Consider the following 21,603-nt stretch of genomic DNA (forward strand, 5'->3'; position numbering starts at 1 on the left):
TCAGTGTCATGAACTGGATATTTACACATTCCATGAGGTTGTAGAGCAAATTCAAATTCCTATCAACATGTGTGGGGGTGGGGCGAAATTGACGTAATCACCGTGGTTATGGCAACCATTAACATGTTACTTCCGGGAATCTTTGGCGGGAGATCCAAGAATCCAGGAAGTGATTTCGGTTTGTTTTGCAGTCTTGAGTTGTCCGCAAAGTTATAGCAGAGCTGGAGACAGATAACCTTTTAAATAATGGATAATGATGTTCTCGTGCAGACAAAGGATTGGAGGAACACTAAGGAGGCGGTTGCGAACTTTCGACGACTGCTACTTTGCTCAAAATGGTAAATTCACGTTTCTGCAGAAGGGAGCTAGCATGTGTTCAGAAGCAGCATTTGTTGTGTAACATTAACGACAAAGATCGAATAAGCTTTACAACCAGTAACGTTACGATTCAACACGTTTGTCTGTCAAACTAATGTCGGTTTATTTTGAATCACAAGAAGACGATAGCCTAAGTAGGTAGCTACAGCTAACGTTATCTTACAAACGCGAGTTACCGTTGCTGAGCAGGATTACAGTAGTTTGGGTATGACCGGCTAACCAGTTCTTTTGTAGTGGAGTGTTAGCTTGATAAGCATGTCAGCTCATTTGAATAATTGCTTAGTTATCATTCAGAGTAGCTTTATTCTGCTTTCTACTGGTCGCTATCGATAACTTTCCAAGTTACAGTTGCCTTCTGCTGGGCTGTGCTTGTATTCAAGTGAACTCGAATGAAGTCATGTAACATTAGATATTTATTCCCCATACATATGTACGTGTGCCATAGTAGGATGAAATTTCGAAAACTGCAGTGCAACAATAACACAGGAGCACAGTGACGTTACAGACTACAAGTGCATGAAAAAACAGCGTTATGAAAGACACAGCACAATATGGCAAACGCGATAATCACTGCTACATCATAGATAACTAGAACAATACGTCTTGGGCACAGCAAAAACACACAACACATGGCGGTGCACTCTACACATAGCAGCTGGGGTAGCTTGAGGACGGACAAGCTGGCATGTTGTTCAAGCGCTTTACAGAAATACCACTTTAAATCTGATTGTGGAAGTAAACATTTCCCAGGCAGAACAATAGCTGCTAAATGGCACAGTGTGGTAAGCACAGTCCAAAGGATGCTACCCTGCTAGAAGGCGGTGCGATGGATGGTCTGTTTGTGTGTGTGACTCTGTGATTTGGGAATGGTGGGTGGGTTGATTTAGTTCAGGTGCGTGTTGGGACATTGCGGGATGTTAAACGTGACTATGTGGAGGAAAAGTCTGTTACACAGTCTGGATGCTAGGATGTTTCAGTATCTCCAGCCAAATGGCAGGAGGGTGAAGAGTCTGACAAGTGTAGGAGGAGTCCTTCACAGTGCTGGTGGCTATTAAGATGCAGTATGAATAGCAAATGTACTCCATGGAGGGTCTCTGTTGTCTCTATCCAATGCAAATACCAAATCAGACTAAACATCAGCATGCTAGTATTGTCGTTGCGAGCATGTTGCCATGCTGGTGATAGCATTTTCCTCCTAGTGTAGCCTCACAGAGTCAACAATTTAGTTGTAGATTCTTAGTCTTGTTTACTGACATTGTCCCAAATTACTAAAGCTGTGCCTCAACACCCTTAATCCTAAAACCCTTGATTAAGTGAGGAAAAAAAAAAAAAAAAAAAACAGACGTAATTCCACCTTCAAATGGCTTATGCCAGTTATGAATGGTAAGTGACCTGTGTTTTGCTAACAGATACCATTTTTTTAGGGTTTGCTAGAAAGTTGGCTATGTCTGGCGACTTTTTAATCTCTTAACTCCACTTGTGTGCCTGGAGGGTGAGCAACAGCGGACTGGGCACACGGCCCTGGGGGGCAGCAGTGTTCAGTGTGGTGGAGGTGGTGTTGTCTATTCAGACTGTACTGACTATATTTAAATGTTTTTTTCCATTTCCAGCTCAGATCTAATGAAGGAACCTGTGTGTCTAGGGATGTGCGAGCATATGCTATGCAGGTAATGTACTTAACTCTGACATGCTCATTAACAATAGACTGGTCACATGGTGGACATTTTTATTTGTCAAACACAGGTGCAACTAATGTTAATTATGGCTCCATTCCATCCGGGTGTGCTATCACCACGGCTCTGGTCTTGTGCATGCTGCCTCACTGAAGGGAATGGAGGGATAATACATTTTTTTGTATTGTACACCTATTGTATTCATTTCCTGCTACTACAAACCAATATATATATCCACAGTAAGGTCTTTTGCATCCTCTTCTTAGACTTGAGAAGTGATGTAGTTCAGCAATATTTTATTCCCGATGTACCATATATATATATATATATATATATATAAAATAATGTCCCTATAAGAATAAACTATATCCTCAATTTATTCCTTCTTTTCATGACTGAGTGGTTTTAAAAGGTATATCAATAAACTCATTGTATTTCTTCTTACTGAACTGTGAAGTAAGCTCCTAATCTGAGATATGTCTATTACTCAGGTCCTGTGCTGGCCCCCAGGCAGGAGATGGCTGCGTGGTGTGTCATAGTCCTGCATGGGTGAAGGACATCCAAATCAACAGGCAGCTCAGCAGCATCATACAGCTTTTCTCTGGTTTGGAGTCTTTGCTTGGTCCCATTGAGCAACCAGGTAGATGGTAGCCGTCATTCTGCACAGCAGCTTGAGAGCATAATTAACAAGTTATCTTCCCAAATCCATGTGTCTTATTTGTTATCTCATCTACCCACACCCCCTTCTATCAATTGTTGGATGAAACATTAAAATTTTTTCTCCGCCAATCTAATCTCTGAATGATAGTATTAGTGGCTTGTTCTTGTGGTTTATTATCTTCATCGCCCATCCAGCATCCCAGTAATGACAGTAATTATGCAATGCAATTAACCACCAGATCTTAGCTTTGACAAAGAACGACAGGGCAACTTTCTAAGCCTTACAGTTACAATGTGAACAGATTTTCAGGTTGTTGTGGCGTCTAAATTTACACAGAAATAGATAAGGGTTGAAGAGGTTGATTGGATACATCTGTACTTTCGTAAAACGTCAGTATTATTGGTTGGTAGTGCATTATTTTATTGTGTGATATTATTCTTTTATCATCTTAACATCTCAACATTAGTAACATCTCAACTTGGAGAGCATTAAATAGCCTCAGTGATAGCAATTCACATTGAAATATTATAGTACATGCAGAAAGGAAGCTTTTTATTTTGTTGAACATGTTTTCTCACACCTAATTGCAGACTCCTCTGTATCCGAAATTCAAACACAACCGGAGAGTCCTATCTTAAAACACAAGAAGAACTTCAAGATCTGGTTCAGCCCCCGCAGCCGCAAGGTACGTTGTGTTGCAGAGAAGCCTTCAGAGGTCACTGCAAGAGAGAATAGGTCTTCTGGAGAAACAGCCGCAGCACAGCCAGATGCCATTTCTGCTAAACACCGGGACCTGTCAGTTTTTAATTTCACCTCATCCTCCCAAGACTCTGGCTCCTCTTCCTCTCAAAGATGTAAAAATGAAAGCACGAACAGGAAGAAGATGTCAGCTAAGAAAAATGCTGCCAGCAGGAAGGTGTCAATGCAAGGGGCCACTAGGACCACACGAAAACAGACCAAGCAGAAGATGAAGAAGAACAGGCTGGAGGCCATAAACCAGCAATGGGGGATCACCGAGGAGGTAGTCGCCTTAAAGGAAAAGGAGCATTCCTGTGCTGAAGGGAAAAAGAGGTCCAGTAAGAGGGTTTCCTTCCTAAGCCCTGCTGTCACGTCTGACGAGCCTCAGCCAGAAGTGCCACAGGGGAGTACTAATGAACTCAGCCCTGGCAGGAGCACCATGACGGAGAGTCTCTCAGGAGCTGTACTGAATGACCAAACCCAGCCTGGTCAGAGCATGTCAGACAGTGTTGTGCAGCATGACAAACTGTCTACAAATGACCCCAACCCCAGTGACACTCATGAAAAACAGGACAACATTTCTCCCCCAAAGCATTCCTCAAAAAGATCCAGAGTGGAGGAGAAGGTCGCCACATGGGAGACCACCCCAAGAAGGCCCAGGGCTTCCCCAGTCAGGAGGAGAAAATCACAGATGTCCCCAACTGTCCTCAACCCTCCATCTTTGGCTAGCCCCAGGTGTGGTAACAGCATCAAAAACTCAAGACAGGAGCAAGGAGACAGCCCGTCTGTCCTAGCCACTGTTAGCAGAAAATCTCCCTGTACTCATGGTGCATCAGTTGGACGGCCCACCTCAGGGAGCCCTGCAATTATGAAGAGGAACCACAAGGGAGAGACCCTGCTGCATCTAGCTGCTATAAAGGTTGAGACATTTCTTAATTATTCACCTTATTTACTTCACTCCATTTTCTGTTGCATTCTACAAATGCAAATTTCCCAGTTCCCAGAAACGGTTGTTCCCTTTCGCACAACACCCTGGATAGATTGCGTATTTAAAGTCTAAAAAAGTATAAATTAATTAAATCCATCTTACATAAGATAAAATTATGTAGGCCCTCAACTGCTGCTCCTTCTCTGTCTTTTGTTATTCAGTAAATGGTCAAACAAAATATTTTGTCAGTTAAAATGATGATATTGCAGCGTGCAAACTTGGCCCTTTAATCTTATCTCTTAGTTTCTTTGAATGAATTTTAAATGCATCTAATATAAATCTGCGGGTGTCTTCCTCTACCCCCCGCCCTCAGTTGAACATATTAGTCTTCAGATGATCAGACCCTGATGTTCCAGTCTGTTGAGAATAAACTGTTGTGCAGTAATCCTTGCAAACATAGCCATAATCCCCCTCTGGATCCCAGTCAAGGTAATCAATGGCCCATGGAGTGTGGAGTGTGATTGATAAACACCGGGGCTTTGGTACACTGGGATCAGTTGTGGTGTTTGAAGGGTTGAGTTTACAAGTCTGCAATTCTGACCCCGGGTTTGTTGTTCTCTCTGGGTCCTGCAGGGAGATGTAGAGGCTGTCAAAGAAATGCTGGACCAGGGGGCTGACCCTAACCTGAAGGATAATGCAGGGTGGACACCTCTGGTAAGACTAATAAACAAAGTGATTCTTGTGAAAGCTTTATTTGTTGTTTGGAGAAACTCTGACAAAATGTTTCATTAAGAAAACACAGTTGTTTCGTGGTTTGTCAGACTTGGATGGCAAAACGTTTTTCACACAAAGGCTTGTTTACTGTACCCTTTCTTCTCTGGCCAACTCTTATGTACATGTACCCAGCATTTACATCTTGGCACATACTATTTGTTGTACTGTCATTTCCAGTAAACCAACATGTGTAGTCACTATGCTGTTAGGCTGCTGTCATGAATAATCCAAGTCGTTAGTTTTCCTTGCTAAATAGCTCTTTTGTTATTTGTCGTTTTTCTGAATCCTAAAACCTGTTTTTGCCATGTGAGTGGCTGTGTGTGCTGTTTGTCTTTGCATCAAGCCTATCTTGAACTGCAACTGACTGCAATTTTAAAAACACACACAAATAAAGCCACTACTTTTATCCACATACCTTACATTGACTTTAGATTAGCAGGTCAGATATAAGTGCGTCATGCCAGAAACCAAGGCTTCTAATCCTGAGTGAGTCCATTACTCTTAAGTAACGAAATGTTTTTTGCATTCTGCCTTCCCGCAAAATATGTAGGCTGCACATGACAAACTGGAAAATCCTTCAGTGCTGTCTGATCCATATTTTTTTTCTTGAGAATGAGATGGGAGAGTGTTTGCCGCTATCTTCTTGCAGCACTTCACTGGAAACTTGCTGTCAAGATGCTCCACTCAAACCTGAGTTTTTGATTTGACTTTTGACAGTTTGCAGCTGCTCTCAAATTTCTATCAATAAGCGCAGAGCATGACATATTCATATTAGACAGCCTTGTATATATCTGAGAAGGATGGGAGCTGTCTAACTTGACACGCTACAATCATCTAGACATCCCTTGTGTACATTTTCTCAGTCCTGCACTTTAAGCACCATTTATAATAATGTGGTTTGTTGCTTGACTCATGTTGGGGTTACAAAGGTTAAATAGCTTTTGAGATTTGTCCGCGCTTACAGAGTTTGTCAAGCCTTAATTGCTACACCAATTTTACATCTACTAATCCATGGATTATTGTTCCTCACTGCAAGCAAAATAAACATTTGTCTGCTACAGACAATTAAAGAAAGTTGAGAGTATCCCAGCATTATATGAAACAGATGTCACAAAACCCCTTAATTTGTAAGGCCTGGAAATGTAGAGAGACAAGTTTTAATTTAATAGCAAAAACAGGACAATACAGCTGCATATTCTTCTAAATAATTACTGATTTATGTTCCAGATAAGTGTTTTATGCACTTGTTGAGCTACAATAACTCCACAGCCCTTGGCAAGTAAATATGTTATGTACTGTATAGCGGGGGTGAGCTACAAGGCATGCTGTGTGCTGTCTAGACAAATGAAACTGAACTGAAACAAAAGCTGGCCTCCCAGTAAAACTCTCAGCCACCCAATTTATTTAAAGGATCGCAGCTATGTTTAAATATAGTGCAGTTGTTGCAAAGGCTCTTAATCTCACTCCCAACTGAAAAGCTCTCACTGGACTTTTGCATCGTTAAATTACCTTCAGGTTCAAGTTGCAAACATAATCTTTACAAACGCTCACTTTGATGAAGCTCAGTCCCTCTTTCATGTTTTTTTTCTTAGAAAAGAAGACAAGCAGGTCAGGATAATATTTAGTAACACATTACACATATTCCCCAATTAAGTAGTGGTGGTGATCAACATGTAACTGTATGTAAAAACAATGCAGAACAACTGATCAGAAGATCTTTCTCTGTCTTGGCTGAATTCTACAAATTGTAATATCTGATTGGATGTTATGAAGTTATTTTTTGTACCTGATATTTTCAAAACACCCCAAGGAAGAAACACACATTCCACCTAAAACATTCTGATACAAAGATTCAAATTCATTTGAGCTCTTTGAAGCACCTACCACACCTAAGATAGTATCAACTGGGAAAAAGAGAAATACCACAGTGATTGAAAATGGATGAAAATTTAGAAAACATACTAACAATAAGGCTGAATTTTGAGGATAGCAGAGAAAGCGGAGCAGGGTGACTTCTGAGCATTACTGATTTTTGTTCCAGCACGAAGCGTGTAACCTGGGTCACCTGGCAGTTGTGGAGGTGTTGGCCTCAAGGGGAGCCCTGTTGAATACGCCCGGCTATGAAAATGACTCTCCACTCCATGATGCAGTGAGGAATGGACACCCAGCCATTGTGAAAGTGCTGCTACAGCTTGGAGCCTCACAGAATGTACTGTAAGTTGCTTTCAGTGTTGATTTTACAGGTGAGATGCTGTCATAACGCTTTGAGCCTTTTAAATGTATTTTTTTTTTTATATGTTGTATACAGCGTTGCAGACAGAGTGTGGTTTTGATAAAGTGTTGCTACATGTCAAACGAAGTACATAGTGACCCACCACAAGACATGCTCACTCCCGTGTGCAGATTATGTGAGTCACTCTGTGAAAAAGGAACGGTGCAGGACAAGTAATTATCTTCACAGATGCCGTGTTTTGCTCGGCACTGGTAATTTTTTGAAAACCTTCAGTTGCTGACCAGAAAGTCTAACCTGATATGTTTGAAAAATAAACAGAACTTTTATTCTTGTAGTTCACGTTCTGGTCATAACCACAGTAAGATTACAGATTAAGAGGCTATTGCTGTGTACGAAGGCTCCAACATTTGTACTACCATCAATAGCTGACAAACGAAAAAACTTGAATCCAGTACAAAGGTCTTGAATTAATACCATCTTTGTGACAATTTGTCAAAGTGTAAGTTGTGGTAGGGCTGTGTCAGTGCAGTAGTTGGTGGTGTTGTATTGTTAATTTCAATTTTATATTAATTTCTGATACCCTTTGAATGTTTTTGCACCTCTGTAAATAAATGAGGTGGACAAAATATAACACAGTTGTACAACCAAAGTAGAAATCTCAACAGAAACTGAACATTTTAAGAAAGTTAATATTTAATGCACGGCTATTGTATTTCATTGCGTTACATCATGGAGGTGCTTCTTTTATTCTGGACCAGTGCTTATTTTCCGTCAATGAAACGTCATGTGCCTGTATCCCAGTTATTGAAGCAGGCATTCAGCCTTTTATCATCAAGAATTGGTTGGTGTTGGTGCAGTACATAGATGGATAGATAGAAAATCAGCTGAGGCTGATTAATTGTTGGTCAATCACTTAATGCTGTATCAGCGTTTCTGGCCTGTAGATGTGTAGCACAATGTCCATAATAAGGGAGGGGATGCTGGGTAATCATTGGGATCAATAGAGGAGTTGATCAGGGTCAGTATGTTGCTCAGTTAGTGCTCTGTTTGTGATAATTTTATGCTAGTTATCCTTTGTCTTCATCTGCCTTCATTTCATTTTATTGTCTCCATGCTTTGATGGATTGCGATTGCCAGATCTTGGACTTTCTCCTCTTTTCTTTCTTACTTGTCTGCAAGGCAAAAAAAAGAGGCAGTGGTTGAGACTGTCTGTCAGGACGCTGCAAGATGAATGCAATCCTTGTCCCAGCCTCCCCACTTACCAAGCACACATATACTGAGGAGGCAAACGAAGACTTGTAGACTTGTGCCAATGCAATCCCTAATGGAATGATTGGCACACAGCTCGGGCTTTGGAAATACAGGTTCTGCAAATTTGGATTGTTCCTCTGCGCATGTGTGTGCGCGCCTTAGATTTGAATGATTGGCCTGCATGTTGTCATTGCTTGGGCCCTGTCCTTTCATTCAGTGACTGTGAGTCCACTTTCTGTCCAGCTCAAGTATTTGACTTGCTTGGCAGGTTATTAGAAACACTGTGGGAACTCTTCAAACAGGCAAACTCTGAAGCGAATGCTAATATGTTTTATACAGTCTACCCTTCCCTGTTATCTCAAAAACAACAGGTTTAAGCATTTTCTGAGAAGCTACATACACAGCATGCACACAGCAGGGCTCCTGACTATAAGTCTCAGTCCTGTAAGCATAAATATCTACCAGTGCAGCACATTTGGGCAGCCAAGATGAGGCCTGCAAGGTGTTAGCTGGTAGCATATGTTATGTTCACAAACTTGTTAGTATTTTGTGTATATTGCACATATACTATAAATTTTGGAACTATTTTCCAATCTAATCGTACATTCTCCAGGTTTCTAGATTGTCACTATTTGTGTCATGTCTGTATGAAAATGAATTTGTGTTAATGAGACAGGACAAAGAAGACATATGTGAATTGACCCAGTCCTAATGACTACCCGAAGCCTGAAGCACAGAATCTATACAGACCTTAATTAACATCGCCTCTGTGTTTCATACTGGCGCCACTTGCAATACACTGGAGTGGTCTAACTATCCCACATACACAGTCAAATGGCAAACATACAATAACAGTCTCCGAGTGTTTGCACTGAATGATAAATACATTTCGCAGTTAGTTAGTGTATTGCTATTACTGCAGTACTGAATACAGTATTTATAATGACAAAAAATGTAGACAAAACACTTTGACCTAGACATTACATGAGATATTTTGTTGAATTTGAATCTGCATAGCTTACCTTCAATAAGATGAGACACTGTTTTCCTATTTCTCTGGTCTTCGACATGTATGCCATCAAAGTACAAAGTTCCATCTTCTTGGCTACTTTTAGGAGCATCAGACAAAGTTTTGCAATGTGATTTATGCAGTTTGGTGTCAGAGACGGGCATCAGTTTAACAATTACACAGTACGTCTGCAGATGTGAATTGAGGTGGGTGAGTCATGGACTGTATCATCAACTATAAGCTGTAACACCCAAGCTGAGCCAACCATCAGGAAAAAATGAGAGTGGATTATTTAAGAAGGAAATGTAACTAATGAACCTTTTGATTAAAAATGCATTCAGGCCTCATCCACTGCCTCATCAGTTGCTTGCCACGTGTCTCCATCGTTAGACTTATGACTCTTTTTAACACATGCTGCTGAGCTGACATAGTTCAAAAGCTCTGTCAGCTGTGGCTTGAATTTTGAATTGACCTCACAAACCCTTAGCACATGGTCCTCTAAGAGGACAAGTAAATTAGAGACAGAAATGTACTAATTTTCATAGCTAAATATATGTAGGTTAAGTTAAAAAAATGTACAAAAAACTCTACAGACCAACAATGAGCTATTGTTATTTTTAGCAGTTTTGTTGATGTTATGTTATGTTGTTCGTTGGTGAAGATGGGATGTTCTGTAGAAAGGCTATGGGTGGTGTTAGCTGTGAACTGAACACTATATTTGTGTTCAACTCAAAATGAACATTACTATCTGCTCCTGGTTAGAATAAGATTCATGTTTATAGTGGTGATCCTCCAAAACCACCACCGCCTTCCTCCCACTTGTGTACTTAAGCAGAGGCTTGTGGGAGAGTGTTTTTGACTTCACCTCCTGCACAATTTTCCATGCTTTATTATTTTTCTTCAAATATTCAGCTCACGTGCAGCTGCATAAACCAGACTGTGTGTGCGCATATGTATAAGTGTCAGGGACATTTTATGTTTGTTTGTATTTGTGTGTATATGGGGTTGGGGGGTATGAATCCAAATGAAATATTTTATGGACCAGTGGACCTATTAATTGTCCCCCAGGTGTTATCTTTGCTGACGCCTAATCTTTTAGAGACGACCTGCTGGGCTTGATTCTTCTCTCCGTCTCCTCTTCTCCTCCTCCTCCTTGTGCTTTTCTTCATTCTTTTCTCCTCTTCCTCTTTCCTCAAGGTCACCTCAGTCTTTTTCCACGAAGCTTTCTCAATCTTAGAGATACGTACTTTTTAAGGTGTTTGTTTAACATACCTGTTGTAACCAGGGGGTGATAGCAGTTTCTTCTCATTGAGACTCTGGAAAATGCTGCATTTGTAATATTTACATATACTGAGTAGTAGGGTTTTTTGTGTATTGTGGTTAAATAACTATACTAAATCTGTTAAAGTAAGGACTTCTCACCAGAAGAATGTTTGCAATTGAGAAAGCGTGTGCACCAAAAGTCAGTGAATTTCAGCAATGTTGTGCAACCATGACTTTTGTTTTTTTTTTGGCCATGCAGTGAGCCTAGTGTGTTGCATATGGACATGACCTAGGAATGAAGTAGAGCACAGATTTCAACTCACCCTCGTATCAAATGATTATGCTCCAACAAGTGAATGACACACATGGGTGCACAGTTTTACAGAACAAGCAGGGTGTGACATTGCCAAATTGTTTTTCGCAGAGCTCTAGCCTGGCAAATATTGATTTTTGTTTTGTGTCCTGCTAGGCCAGTGATTAAAAAAACAACCACAAATGTGCATGGACTGTGATGGAACGATATGACACAATGATTATCTTGTTGCTGTTATCTTCTTGTTGGAGAAGACTTTGCTTTGGAGTTATCACATGGTAACATCAATGCTGCATAAGTGTCTGTGAAAGCTTTGTCACGTCGGCAGTCAGTCAGAACAGTAACAGGTTCGTTACAAAGATGGATATTGTAAACTAGTTAGATTTCGGATTTAATTCCTCTTGCTAGTTGCTAAAAGACGAGAACAAGAGGATACAATTTGAAAGGGGAGTTTTGCTAAAGTGGTCTCTGGCCAGAGCAGTGTACTGTATATTGTGATGAGGGTCATTGTTTGACATCCTTGGGCAGACAGACCTCAATACTCTGTAAAAGTGTGCAGGAAATAATTCTTTAAAAAAAAAAATGCTCTTACAGATGTATTTTAATCTGGTCCAATATAATGTTTTTTGTTTATCAAATTGTTTTCCACCTTAGTAATTTTTGAACAGAACTGGTTCTGTTGGTATTATTTTTTGTCTTTCTGATTTTCTGCAAAACAGACAAGTTGAAGTTGTGTAAAGTGAAATTTTAGTAATTAGCCTTTGCATATTGTGGCTCAGTTTGAACAGTTGATGTAAGCTTACAGATCGCTTGTGTCTTTCAGGAAAACTTAAACAATTTTTTAGCATAATGTATCAGCAGTTTCATAACTTTGTGTCATGCAGAGTTACGAGTCATCATTCTGTCATGTTTATGTTGTTCTGCATTGCCACAGAGGCATAATTACATAAGTGTTTCCACACTGTGAAACTCTGACACACTTTATCTTTTGAATTTTCTTTTTCCCAGTAATCTGCATGGAAAGCGGCCCGCACATTATGCAGTGAGTCGGGAGATGCTTGATATTTTCCAGGAAGCCTCAGAAGGAACTCAATGTGCTAATACATCTCTTAGCCCCTCGGCCAGCCTGTCTGTGGTACGTCTACATTAGGATGTGAATAACCTTTTTTACTTTCCTATATTCCCTTTTAAAGTGTTAACCCTCTATTGCCAATTTTCTTTCATGTAGGCTGAAACATTTCTAAACCATGTTCTTATGTCCCTCCTAAGGTGAGCGACTGTGTGAGGAGAGACGAAATGGTGGTGTTTCTGGCCAGCAAACTATCACGCCCAGAACAGAATCAACTGGCCAAACTGGGAGGGCTACTGGGAGGGAAGATAGCTGACAGCTTTTCTGGCTCAGGTAGTGTTTGTGTGGTGCAGAAACACCTCTTCAGTGGGGGTCAAACTCCCCCAGTGATGCAGGCGAAGCCTGTTAGAATACAGGTTGCATATGATTGCTTTTTAATGACGTCGTTTGACACGTGGGCTGTCAGCAATATTGCAAATTACCAGCAGCTCTCAACCTATTGCTGGTACATTGGGACCATGGCTAGTGTGTGTATTCACTGCCAAATACCCAGATAAGTAATCAATCATCATTTGGATGTCCTGTTCAACTAAAAGGTGTATTAGAGAGTAAAATACAGGCAGACCAAAAGGCTCTGTAGTCTTGAGGTAGGTTTCCCTAGTCATGGTGTTTGTTATCAGGATTATATGCAGAACTATCACTACCATGAAGATGGGGTTTTAATTTTGAATGATTATTTTCCTACAGAGCCAAGCTTTACAGCCTTTACTACCTTACACAGACCCTTTTTGTACTGTTAAAGCCAACTCTAGGTGCTTGAACATTATCGCTCTTGAAGGTTCAACAGTAACTAACAAGTGCTTTTAGAGCTGTATACATCATTGTGATACAGCAGCTCCTTCACTGTTGCATAGTAATGGCTGTGAGAACACTACAGAGCAAAAGTAATTGAAATCATTCCTCATAAAATGTTTGGAGGTACTGTCAGGGTGATGAATAAGCATTAATGAAAAGACGGAAGTGTTTCTCACAACTCTCCCTCCTCTGACCGGAGGGGTGAACGTTGGTGCTTTCTGAGATTTTCTTTTTAACTCAAGGCTACAAATCCACAGTCAATGCACAATGTAAGAAAGTTTTGCCCTGCAGATGTAATTATGTTCATTTTGTACTTGTCAACCATGCTCACTTCTTGAATGAAGAGGCAATAGGCTTGTATTTAAACTTTAATTAAATTATAATTATGCATCCCTGTTTGAAGCATTTTATGAACTAGGCTGTTTCTTGGATTTCTGTTGTGCTGCCATGAACTGTTTGACAGGTTAGCAGTAGGCTCACCTGTTCACCCAACAAAGTGTTGCAAATGCAATGTATTTAGGGGATAAAGGACTGATAAATCAATATAATCAATCAATATCTGCATTAGGTTGAATTGTTTTGTTTTATCATGTTACAAAACTCAAGATGAATGATTATTATTCTTTTTTATTTTGATATTAATGTCAACCATATTGCTCAACCCAAGCTTAAGTTGTCCTGCAAGAACTCTGTTACTCCACATAAGCTGGACCTCAGCAAGGGTGTCTCTTGCTGAAAGAGATATTTTACATTAGACACCCTCGCCTTGCAATCTCAGCATGGCTCAGTCTCCACGCAGTTGGGGCTTCTTTACACTTCGACAATATCCGTGACTTGCATGTCTGCACACAAGCCCTTGTCATCCAACTCAAAACATGTCAGGAAGCAGGCAAGGATGTGCCCCATTGTTTTCCTCTTGAGATACACAAGTCATTTTCATGACTTGTCCAACCTGGGCTGTGAGAAAACATCCAATTCAAATGTTTGTTCTTGGGCGGAGTTTAAAATACAGCATCCGAAGTGTGGAAGAAAGACATACAATGTGTTCAAATGTGTCTAGCTTTATAATTTTGCACCAATAACATACATAAACACACAATATAGCAGGACACTGAGTCTTGAGCTTTTTGTGTATGACTAACACATCTCATTTGTAGATTTTCATTTGCTGTTTGTGTGTCCGTCTTTTTCCTCCAGTGAGCCATGTCGTGCTGCCAGAAGGACACATGCCCACCACCTACTCCACCCTCCTGGGTCTTCTTGCTGGCTGCTGGGTTGTCAAATTCAGCTGTGAGTATGGAGTAAGCCATCGACTGGAGTATTTCTCTGTATATGCTACTTTAGGATGTCATGTTAAACAATGTTGCTGTTGGAACCTGGGTAACTTCTATTGCAGAAACAGATTTTATACAGAATACCTTGAGTGTTGCATGTGTTTGTGGCCTAAGCTCACCATGGATTTCTTGCATTCTTTCTTTCTGACCTTTTGTATCATTCAAAGCACTAGTGAAGTGTATGTGACCTCACAGTCACAGCGGGTTACAGTGGCTGGTGACAGTTTTCATTAAAGCAGTAACTATGGATGCAAAAGAAAATCTGTACACCTCATGTTGTGTAAATCCAAATCATTTTACTATAGATCCAAAACTCAAATATCTACCTCATCATCTCCTAAATGGTAGGGTTTCTAGCAAAGACATATGAATTCACCATGACAATAAATGACAATTACGTTTTGATATTTATTGTGCTCCGCTCCTTTCATTGCTGACAGTCATTAATCCAGCAGAGATGACTGACACCCTCCTTTTTTCCATCACCGCAGCTCAGGATAACATGAGACAAATTTGTGAATACATTTTTTTCGACTCAATGACATTAAGGTTGTGGATAAAGCTCTTTCCCAATTTTTTTTTGCTTTTCTTCAAGCATTTCTCACAAAGACAGTCTCGTAAATTCTATTTCCGAAAGCTAAAACAATTTGACGTGTTTCCAAATGTTTCATTTACTCGAAATTTGGTTAAAATTTACCATGTATTTAAATGGAAACCCAGTTATTGTTCATAGATTGGACAACCCTAGTTGACTGAGCAACTTGATAATCCACTTGCATTTGCAAAAGCATTATAATATATATCTGTTTTTATTTTGTTGCAATTTTGTGTTTGTGTGCTACCTCTGAGGTCACATTTGTATTCAGTTCAGCCATTCAGGGGTGCTCTCGCCATAGAAAGAGGATTTCTATCTGCATTAGAAGTTTGCTGCAGTAAGGTGACTCTAGGCATAGTATGGGACAAGTGAAAAATCTAGGAGGTAAATATTGGACTCTTGGAACCACAGTGCAGAACAAATGGATTGTGCTGCACAAGCTCTTTGGAGTAATTTTATGGGTTTTGTGCTCTTTTTGGAATTCCAAAGAACATTGTACCTGCCATCTCTGTCTCAGAATAGGCTACGATGGAGAGGAACTAATATGCAGTTTGTCACTTTCTTTCACTTTTTCACGCATCGAAACTTTACTGGAAACATGAGGACCTTCTCATTTATTAGCTAAATATGTTTTCTTATCGTAAAGTCCTACTGAGGCTGCAGTGTTAATTCCTCCTCATTACATGAATAGTTTGAGACATTTGGTTGTCTACTTCCACTCCACTGCAGCCTTTCAGGTGAGATCAGGCTCTGTGTATGGAACAGGAACTCAGTGCAATACTTTGTATTTTCTACAACGCATGTAATGTCCCGGGAAACATTAAAAGAACAATCTGCGTCCGGCAATTTTCAGGTAAACTGTTTGTCCCTGCTGCTGTGTGCACACACCTGCTTGCATGTCTGACAGGCAGGAAGGAATCAGTGCGTCTCAAGGCTTCAGTATCACTAGCGATGAAAAGATGGCTAATTCTTTTTTTCCTGTTTGATTTATACCAAGATGAATACTGAGCAAAAATTTTGCTATTCTCAGCCAGTCTCTCTGGCATCCTTAAACCAAGTCAACAAGCTGATATTCAGAGAAGTCTGCTTTAGGGGAAGTAAAAAGAGACTTGCTGTCAAAGAGTTTTCTGGCACCTTGGTGTGCCCTTGACTGGTGTATCTGTCGGTAGCATCTCTTCACTGTGTGTGTGTATGTGTGTGCGCACTTGTACGTGTGTGTGTGTGTGTGTGTATGGAGTAACCCAGCATGCACGCTTGTCTCTGTCTCTGCCAGTAAGCCATTTCAAGTTTGAATGTGTGTGCTTAGGTGTGTGGTTGTGTCACTGTATAAGATTTTGTGTGTGTTTGGACCATATTCCGCCCCTCCCCTTCTCTTTTCTCCACGCAGGCTGAGCACTTGACACAGCTTGTCTCCCTCATGACAATCACTGTGGCATCTTATCTGTCTCTGTCCTTGTTTTTGTGTGTGTGCACACACAAGGAGCCGAGTTCTCACTGTCACCTGCCTTTGTGTGCCTTCACTGTCGACTAGGCCGAGCCTGAGCTTACGTCTTTGTTGGTCTTGCGTTCCATTGCAACACATTTTCTTAGAAAATCAGCTTGGGGGTTGTATTTGAAACCCTTCATGAAAAGATGCATGTAAATAAGGTGGCTGGGCAGACGTATTTTATTCATTTTGGACAACGCTGGGCAAACTGTTCCCTGGGTGGGATTGAGCTTCTGATCTCAGTCTTGGAAAGAAAGCAAAAAAAGTGCATGTCCCAAAATGTTGAACTGCTCCTTTATTATGTTTTCTCTTCCTCTCTTCCCATTATTTCCCAATTTGTATTGGCTAATTTCCAAGCATTTTGATTCTTGTCACTGCTACTAGGGAGGGTGTGTGTGTACCCATGTGCTTGCTGATGGTACACATGAGTTCTAACTGCTTGTTTGCAGCTGTCAGCGAGAAGCTTTACTCGGGAAGCTGCCCCTGCTGGACACACAGTTCTGCCAAAGGCATGGCTAACAGGGTTTGAGTCTGGGACTCAGCTGTGGGTCTATGTTTTGCTGCTGTCACACCTGTGCACACCTAAATGCTTTTGTTATTTGACCTGTAGCATGACAGTGGTTAGTTTTTAGGATTCTGACTATCGATAAAGAACATGCCATTGTACCCCGTCTCCCCCGATCTAATAATGACATCTCAGTTGCAGTTGGTCTCATGGTTAATCAAGGAAGTGGGTTCATCTGGCTGTTGACTCATTCACTGACTCAGGAAGGAAGGAGTTTGAGATGTTTTCTTCATTCAGTCTTTGTGAATGTAATTAACAAATATGCTAATGACTCCTCAGCACTAAGCGCCATCGTCCGGAGCGATTAACCCCAGTATCTCCACTCTTTTCTGGCCAAGTCTCTGGAAGGGTCCCCGTAAATGAAAGCTGTAATTAAGGGGGATAAAGAAATGTAATTACACTCTACTCCTCTGTGTGCGTGCGTGCGTGCGTCAGTCATTTGCTGTTTCATGATAGGGTGCTGTGCTGTGACCTGGTATACACAACTTACCCTTCATGTCAACATATCTTGCAGCTGGAAACATGTGATGGGAAGGTGAACTGAATCACAACATTGTGTAGAAGTAGCAATATATAGAGGCTTTAGAGGCATATATAGATATATATGGCCGTTGATTTTCCGGAATTCCAGCCATATAGTACTACCATACAAATGTTTTTAATCGCCATATCACAGCCTACATCTAAACGGCAATAAAAAAAGAACACAAATGAGTTTCTCATACACCTCAATCACCCTACCCCTGCAGTCTACATGTCAAATTACCGTTGGGCAAGATACTGAACCCCAAATTGCTCTTGATGCGGTGCCATCAGTGTATGAGTGTGCGTGTGAATGCTTATTGCTCGTAATGAGCAGGTGGCAACTTGCCACCAGTGTATGAATGTGTGTGTGAATTCTGGCTCGTCCTGTGAAGCGCTTTGAGTGGTCGGTAGGACTAGAAAAGCACAATATAAATACAGTCCACTTACAGCAAACTGAAGTATTATCAACCAAATATAGTCCCAATAAGTTTAAATGGATTTTTTTTAATGTACCCCCAGCATATGATATTCAGTGACAGAACGCTTATGGAGAACAGCAGCACTGTGATCTGTATCCTGTTCAGAAGCATTTTTCATCTGTGACAGTGAGGGGGTCATTAAAATGTGACTTTTCCCCCTTCGTATCTGCCTATGCTTTTCTAAAACTTTTCTGTCTTTCGAAATGGTTTTCTTAAGGATGTAGAACAAAAGATTCTTTTCTAACTCAAAAAACGCCGGGATGCTGGCTGTCACACAGTCACAATTTGACTCTGTAAAACCTCAAGAGAGAGAGAAAAAGAGATGATGCTCGTATTCTGCTTAAGCTTGAGATACTTAAAACAAGAGTTGCATCATTAACTCCATCACGCTGTGGGCATCTTTCTCTGTCAACAACGGCAGCTTTGCCAATACTTGAAATCTTTCAACTCGTTGTGATAAAACAGACATGAGCTTTGTCATCCTCCCTTTGCAACTGCCTTGTCACATTCTTTCAAGTCAACATAATTAGCTGTAACTTTATCTTTTCTCTCTCTCTCTCTCTTTGATGCCAGGGGTGGAGGCATGTCTGCAGGCGGGCAAGTGGATGCCCGAAACTGAGCACGAAGCGGGAGAAGGCCCCCAGCGCAGTCGCATCAACAGATGTAGCTTGGTAAATGAGAGGCATACAAACAAACACATGAAATAGATGATTATAGATTGTCTAGACACTCTGTCCTTGGGAGAAATTAGTTTTTCCAGGGAGTGACACAGGGTTATTACTGAGCAGCTCTGAGTGCCATTAAAAGTCCTTGGACTTTTTCATGCTCTGTTTTGAAACTATGAATCACAGTGTAATTGAGCTTTTTTGACAATAATTGAGAGAAAGCAAATTGCCATGCCACATACGTATATCATATATTGTGCAGCCAACTATTTTCAGATAGATGGGCACAAGCACATGCAGAAAGATGAACAGAAATGTACCAATTATGGAAGACAGTGTTTTTGAAATTGTCTAAGGTTATGGTTTGATGTTATCTTAACCCCATACATCAACAGAAATACACCTCCCCCACCACAAAGCCTAGTGTCATCAGGATCATTTTGTCAGGATGCCTCTTTGCAGCAGGCCCCTGTAAGATCTGTGAGGGTCAAGAGTCAAATGAATGCAGCTAAATGCTGCAAAATCCTGCAGTCTACACTAGAACTGTGATTTGGTGAGAGGGTTTATTTTCCACAAAGACAACGACGCCAAACAACGCCAGAGCAACAGAGGGGCAGCTTCAAAGTGACAGCATGACTGTGCTGCTGTGGCCAGATCAGAGTCATGACCTCAGTCCAAACGAGAATTTGTGGCCGGGCTTGAAAATGTCCGCCCACTCACCAGTTGCCATCAAACTTGACAGAGCTTGACAGTAGTTTTGATAAATTTGTAGACATTTGATTACAGTTTTAAATGAGTTTTTTATTTATTCTAATTACATCTGTTGTGATTCAATGTCGTGAAGGGTTAGGGTTAAGTGAAAAAAGTCCAAAGCTAGTGAATACTGTGTTGTTAGCGATTTTTTTTTACCTGAAAGATATTCCAACTTTGAGAGGCTTAAGAAGCAGATGAATACAGGGTTTGTTTTAGTGATGATTCGGCACAGGCAGACATGTTAATAAACAGTAGATTAGTGGTTTTAAGATCTCCCTATTGTTAGTTTCTTCTGTTTTCTTCTCCCTTGTGCAGAACAAAATGTCCATTCTAGAAAAAAAACAGTATCATCAGCTGTAATCATAAATTAAGGACTCACATGTACACAAGCAAAAGTGAAATCCAACCAAAGTAAAGTGAAAGAACGTCCTTACTAGAAACTCTTGAGAGAGCCAGTTTATACCCCAAAACAGTTGAGTTCATTGATGCTGTGAATAGAACAGTCCCCAGTGGCCTAATTCACTGAAGCACTTAGCATTGCTGTTTAAAGCAGCAGAGTTCGGCTGGAGAGCGCTGCTGATAAAAACGTCTCCTGGCTCTGCCGCAGAGAAGTAAATACAGACACTTGGTAATATGAGAGCCCAGATTTAGCGGCAATGAAATTATTCAGTGTTTAACTTCATCATAAACAAAAGGGAAGACTTTAATCCTTCTGCTACTGTTCTCACAAGGAGGTTTTATCCTGACGCTGGCACTGAGTGACTCGCATGTTTTAATGGAAGAGGATGATAGATAACGAGTCTCTTCACGACCTGACTTTTGAGTCACACAGAAATTCTCACTAATGCTCGAAATTGTTTTGTTTTTTTTGTCATCTTTTCATAGCTCCCGCCACTCTTCGATGGCTGTTTCTTCTTCCTCCTCGGCCCCTTTAAGGCGCCTTCTAAAGACGAGATCGCCAAGCTGATCCGGGAGGGAGGAGGTCAACTCCTGAGCCGGCAGCCTAAGCCCGACAGCGATGTGACACAAACCCTGAGTGCTGCTGCCTACCATGCGCTGCCAGGCTCTGATCAGGCCCTCTGCACACAGTACATTATCTTTGACCCCCAGGGCCCTCACAAGCCGGCAGTCGTGAGGCGAGGTAAGGTGTGGTCAGCTCCCTCCACATGGCTCATAAACTGCATCGCAGCCTTCCGCCTCCTCCCCGTGCTGGACCCTCAAACACTGGTCTAAACAGTCTTTCATATATTCCCTAATAATTGTGCACTGAAAAATCACTTTTCCTTGAGCATGGTCATAATGTGTTTGTGGTGTTTTTTAATATGCAGTGATACGGTGGTTACAAATCTCATAAGCAGTAATAAAACAATAATGTGGCTATTCAAATCTAAAATAAAAGTGTTTATCTGGACTTTTTTTTCTTTATTTTTGGGACTGAAAGTGTCATGATGTCTCCTATTTGCAGTATACTGCACGGTATAAACCAGTGGTTGCCTAACCAGGTTCGGGGAACCTCCACTCAGTCATATGATAAATCTGAGTGGTTGTGAGATGATGCAGCAGGAATGAAGATAAAACAAAGTTGTGCTACACAAATTTGAATTTTAGGGGATGGAATTTATCTAAACTTGGCTTTTTCGTAAGAAATTGGATAGTTTTATTTCATTTTTAATTCTAACAGTTATTCAAATAAAACAATCATCAAAGTTTCATCAAAAGTACAAGGGGTGTTTGTCAAATGGTCGAATAACTTTCCCCGACATCTTTCTGGCACTGGATTGGGAGGGGTGGAGTGTCTGACAGTTTCTCTAACTTTCTGAAATCGACAATCCAACATCCACCTCATGCTATGATCATGCTTTTTTTGTAATTGACCCCAATTACAGAAGATACTGTGTAAAATGTAAAATAAAACAAAGTGATAACTTGCTAATCCTTTTTGACATATACTCAATTGAAAACAGCACAAAGACAATATGTTTAATGTTTTACCTCATCAACTTAATCGATTTTTGTAAGTATCTGCTTATTCTGAATTTGATGCAGCAACATGTTT

General features: G+C 40.8%; 1 protein-coding gene across 2 annotated transcripts; it reads left to right on the top strand.

Annotated features, from left to right (window-relative positions):
* Positions 1 to 175: 175 nt before the first annotated feature.
* bard1 (BRCA1 associated RING domain 1) lies at positions 176 to 20,952 on the top strand. 2 transcript variants are annotated; one of them, XM_041951107.1, is made up of 11 exons: positions 176 to 338; positions 1,989 to 2,045; positions 2,543 to 2,691; positions 3,303 to 4,369; positions 5,012 to 5,092; positions 7,194 to 7,366; positions 12,230 to 12,356; positions 12,491 to 12,623; positions 14,343 to 14,435; positions 18,703 to 18,800; positions 20,433 to 20,952. In XM_041951107.1, exons 1-11 carry the CDS (start codon positions 247 to 249, stop codon positions 20,778 to 20,780), a joined length of 2,418 nt encoding a protein of 805 aa, XP_041807041.1. In that variant the 5' UTR covers positions 176 to 246; the 3' UTR covers positions 20,781 to 20,952. The 2 variants fall into 2 exon arrangements, with proteins under 2 accessions (XP_041807041.1, XP_041807042.1); XM_041951108.1 differs by lacking the exons at positions 18,703 to 18,800; positions 20,433 to 20,952 and adding an exon at positions 17,405 to 17,502.
* Positions 20,953 to 21,603: the final 651 nt, after the last annotated feature.

The sequence above is a fragment of the Chelmon rostratus genome, chromosome 13, assembly GCF_017976325.1.
Source record: "Chelmon rostratus isolate fCheRos1 chromosome 13, fCheRos1.pri, whole genome shotgun sequence".
Lineage (NCBI taxonomy): Eukaryota > Metazoa > Chordata > Actinopteri > Chaetodontiformes > Chaetodontidae > Chelmon > Chelmon rostratus.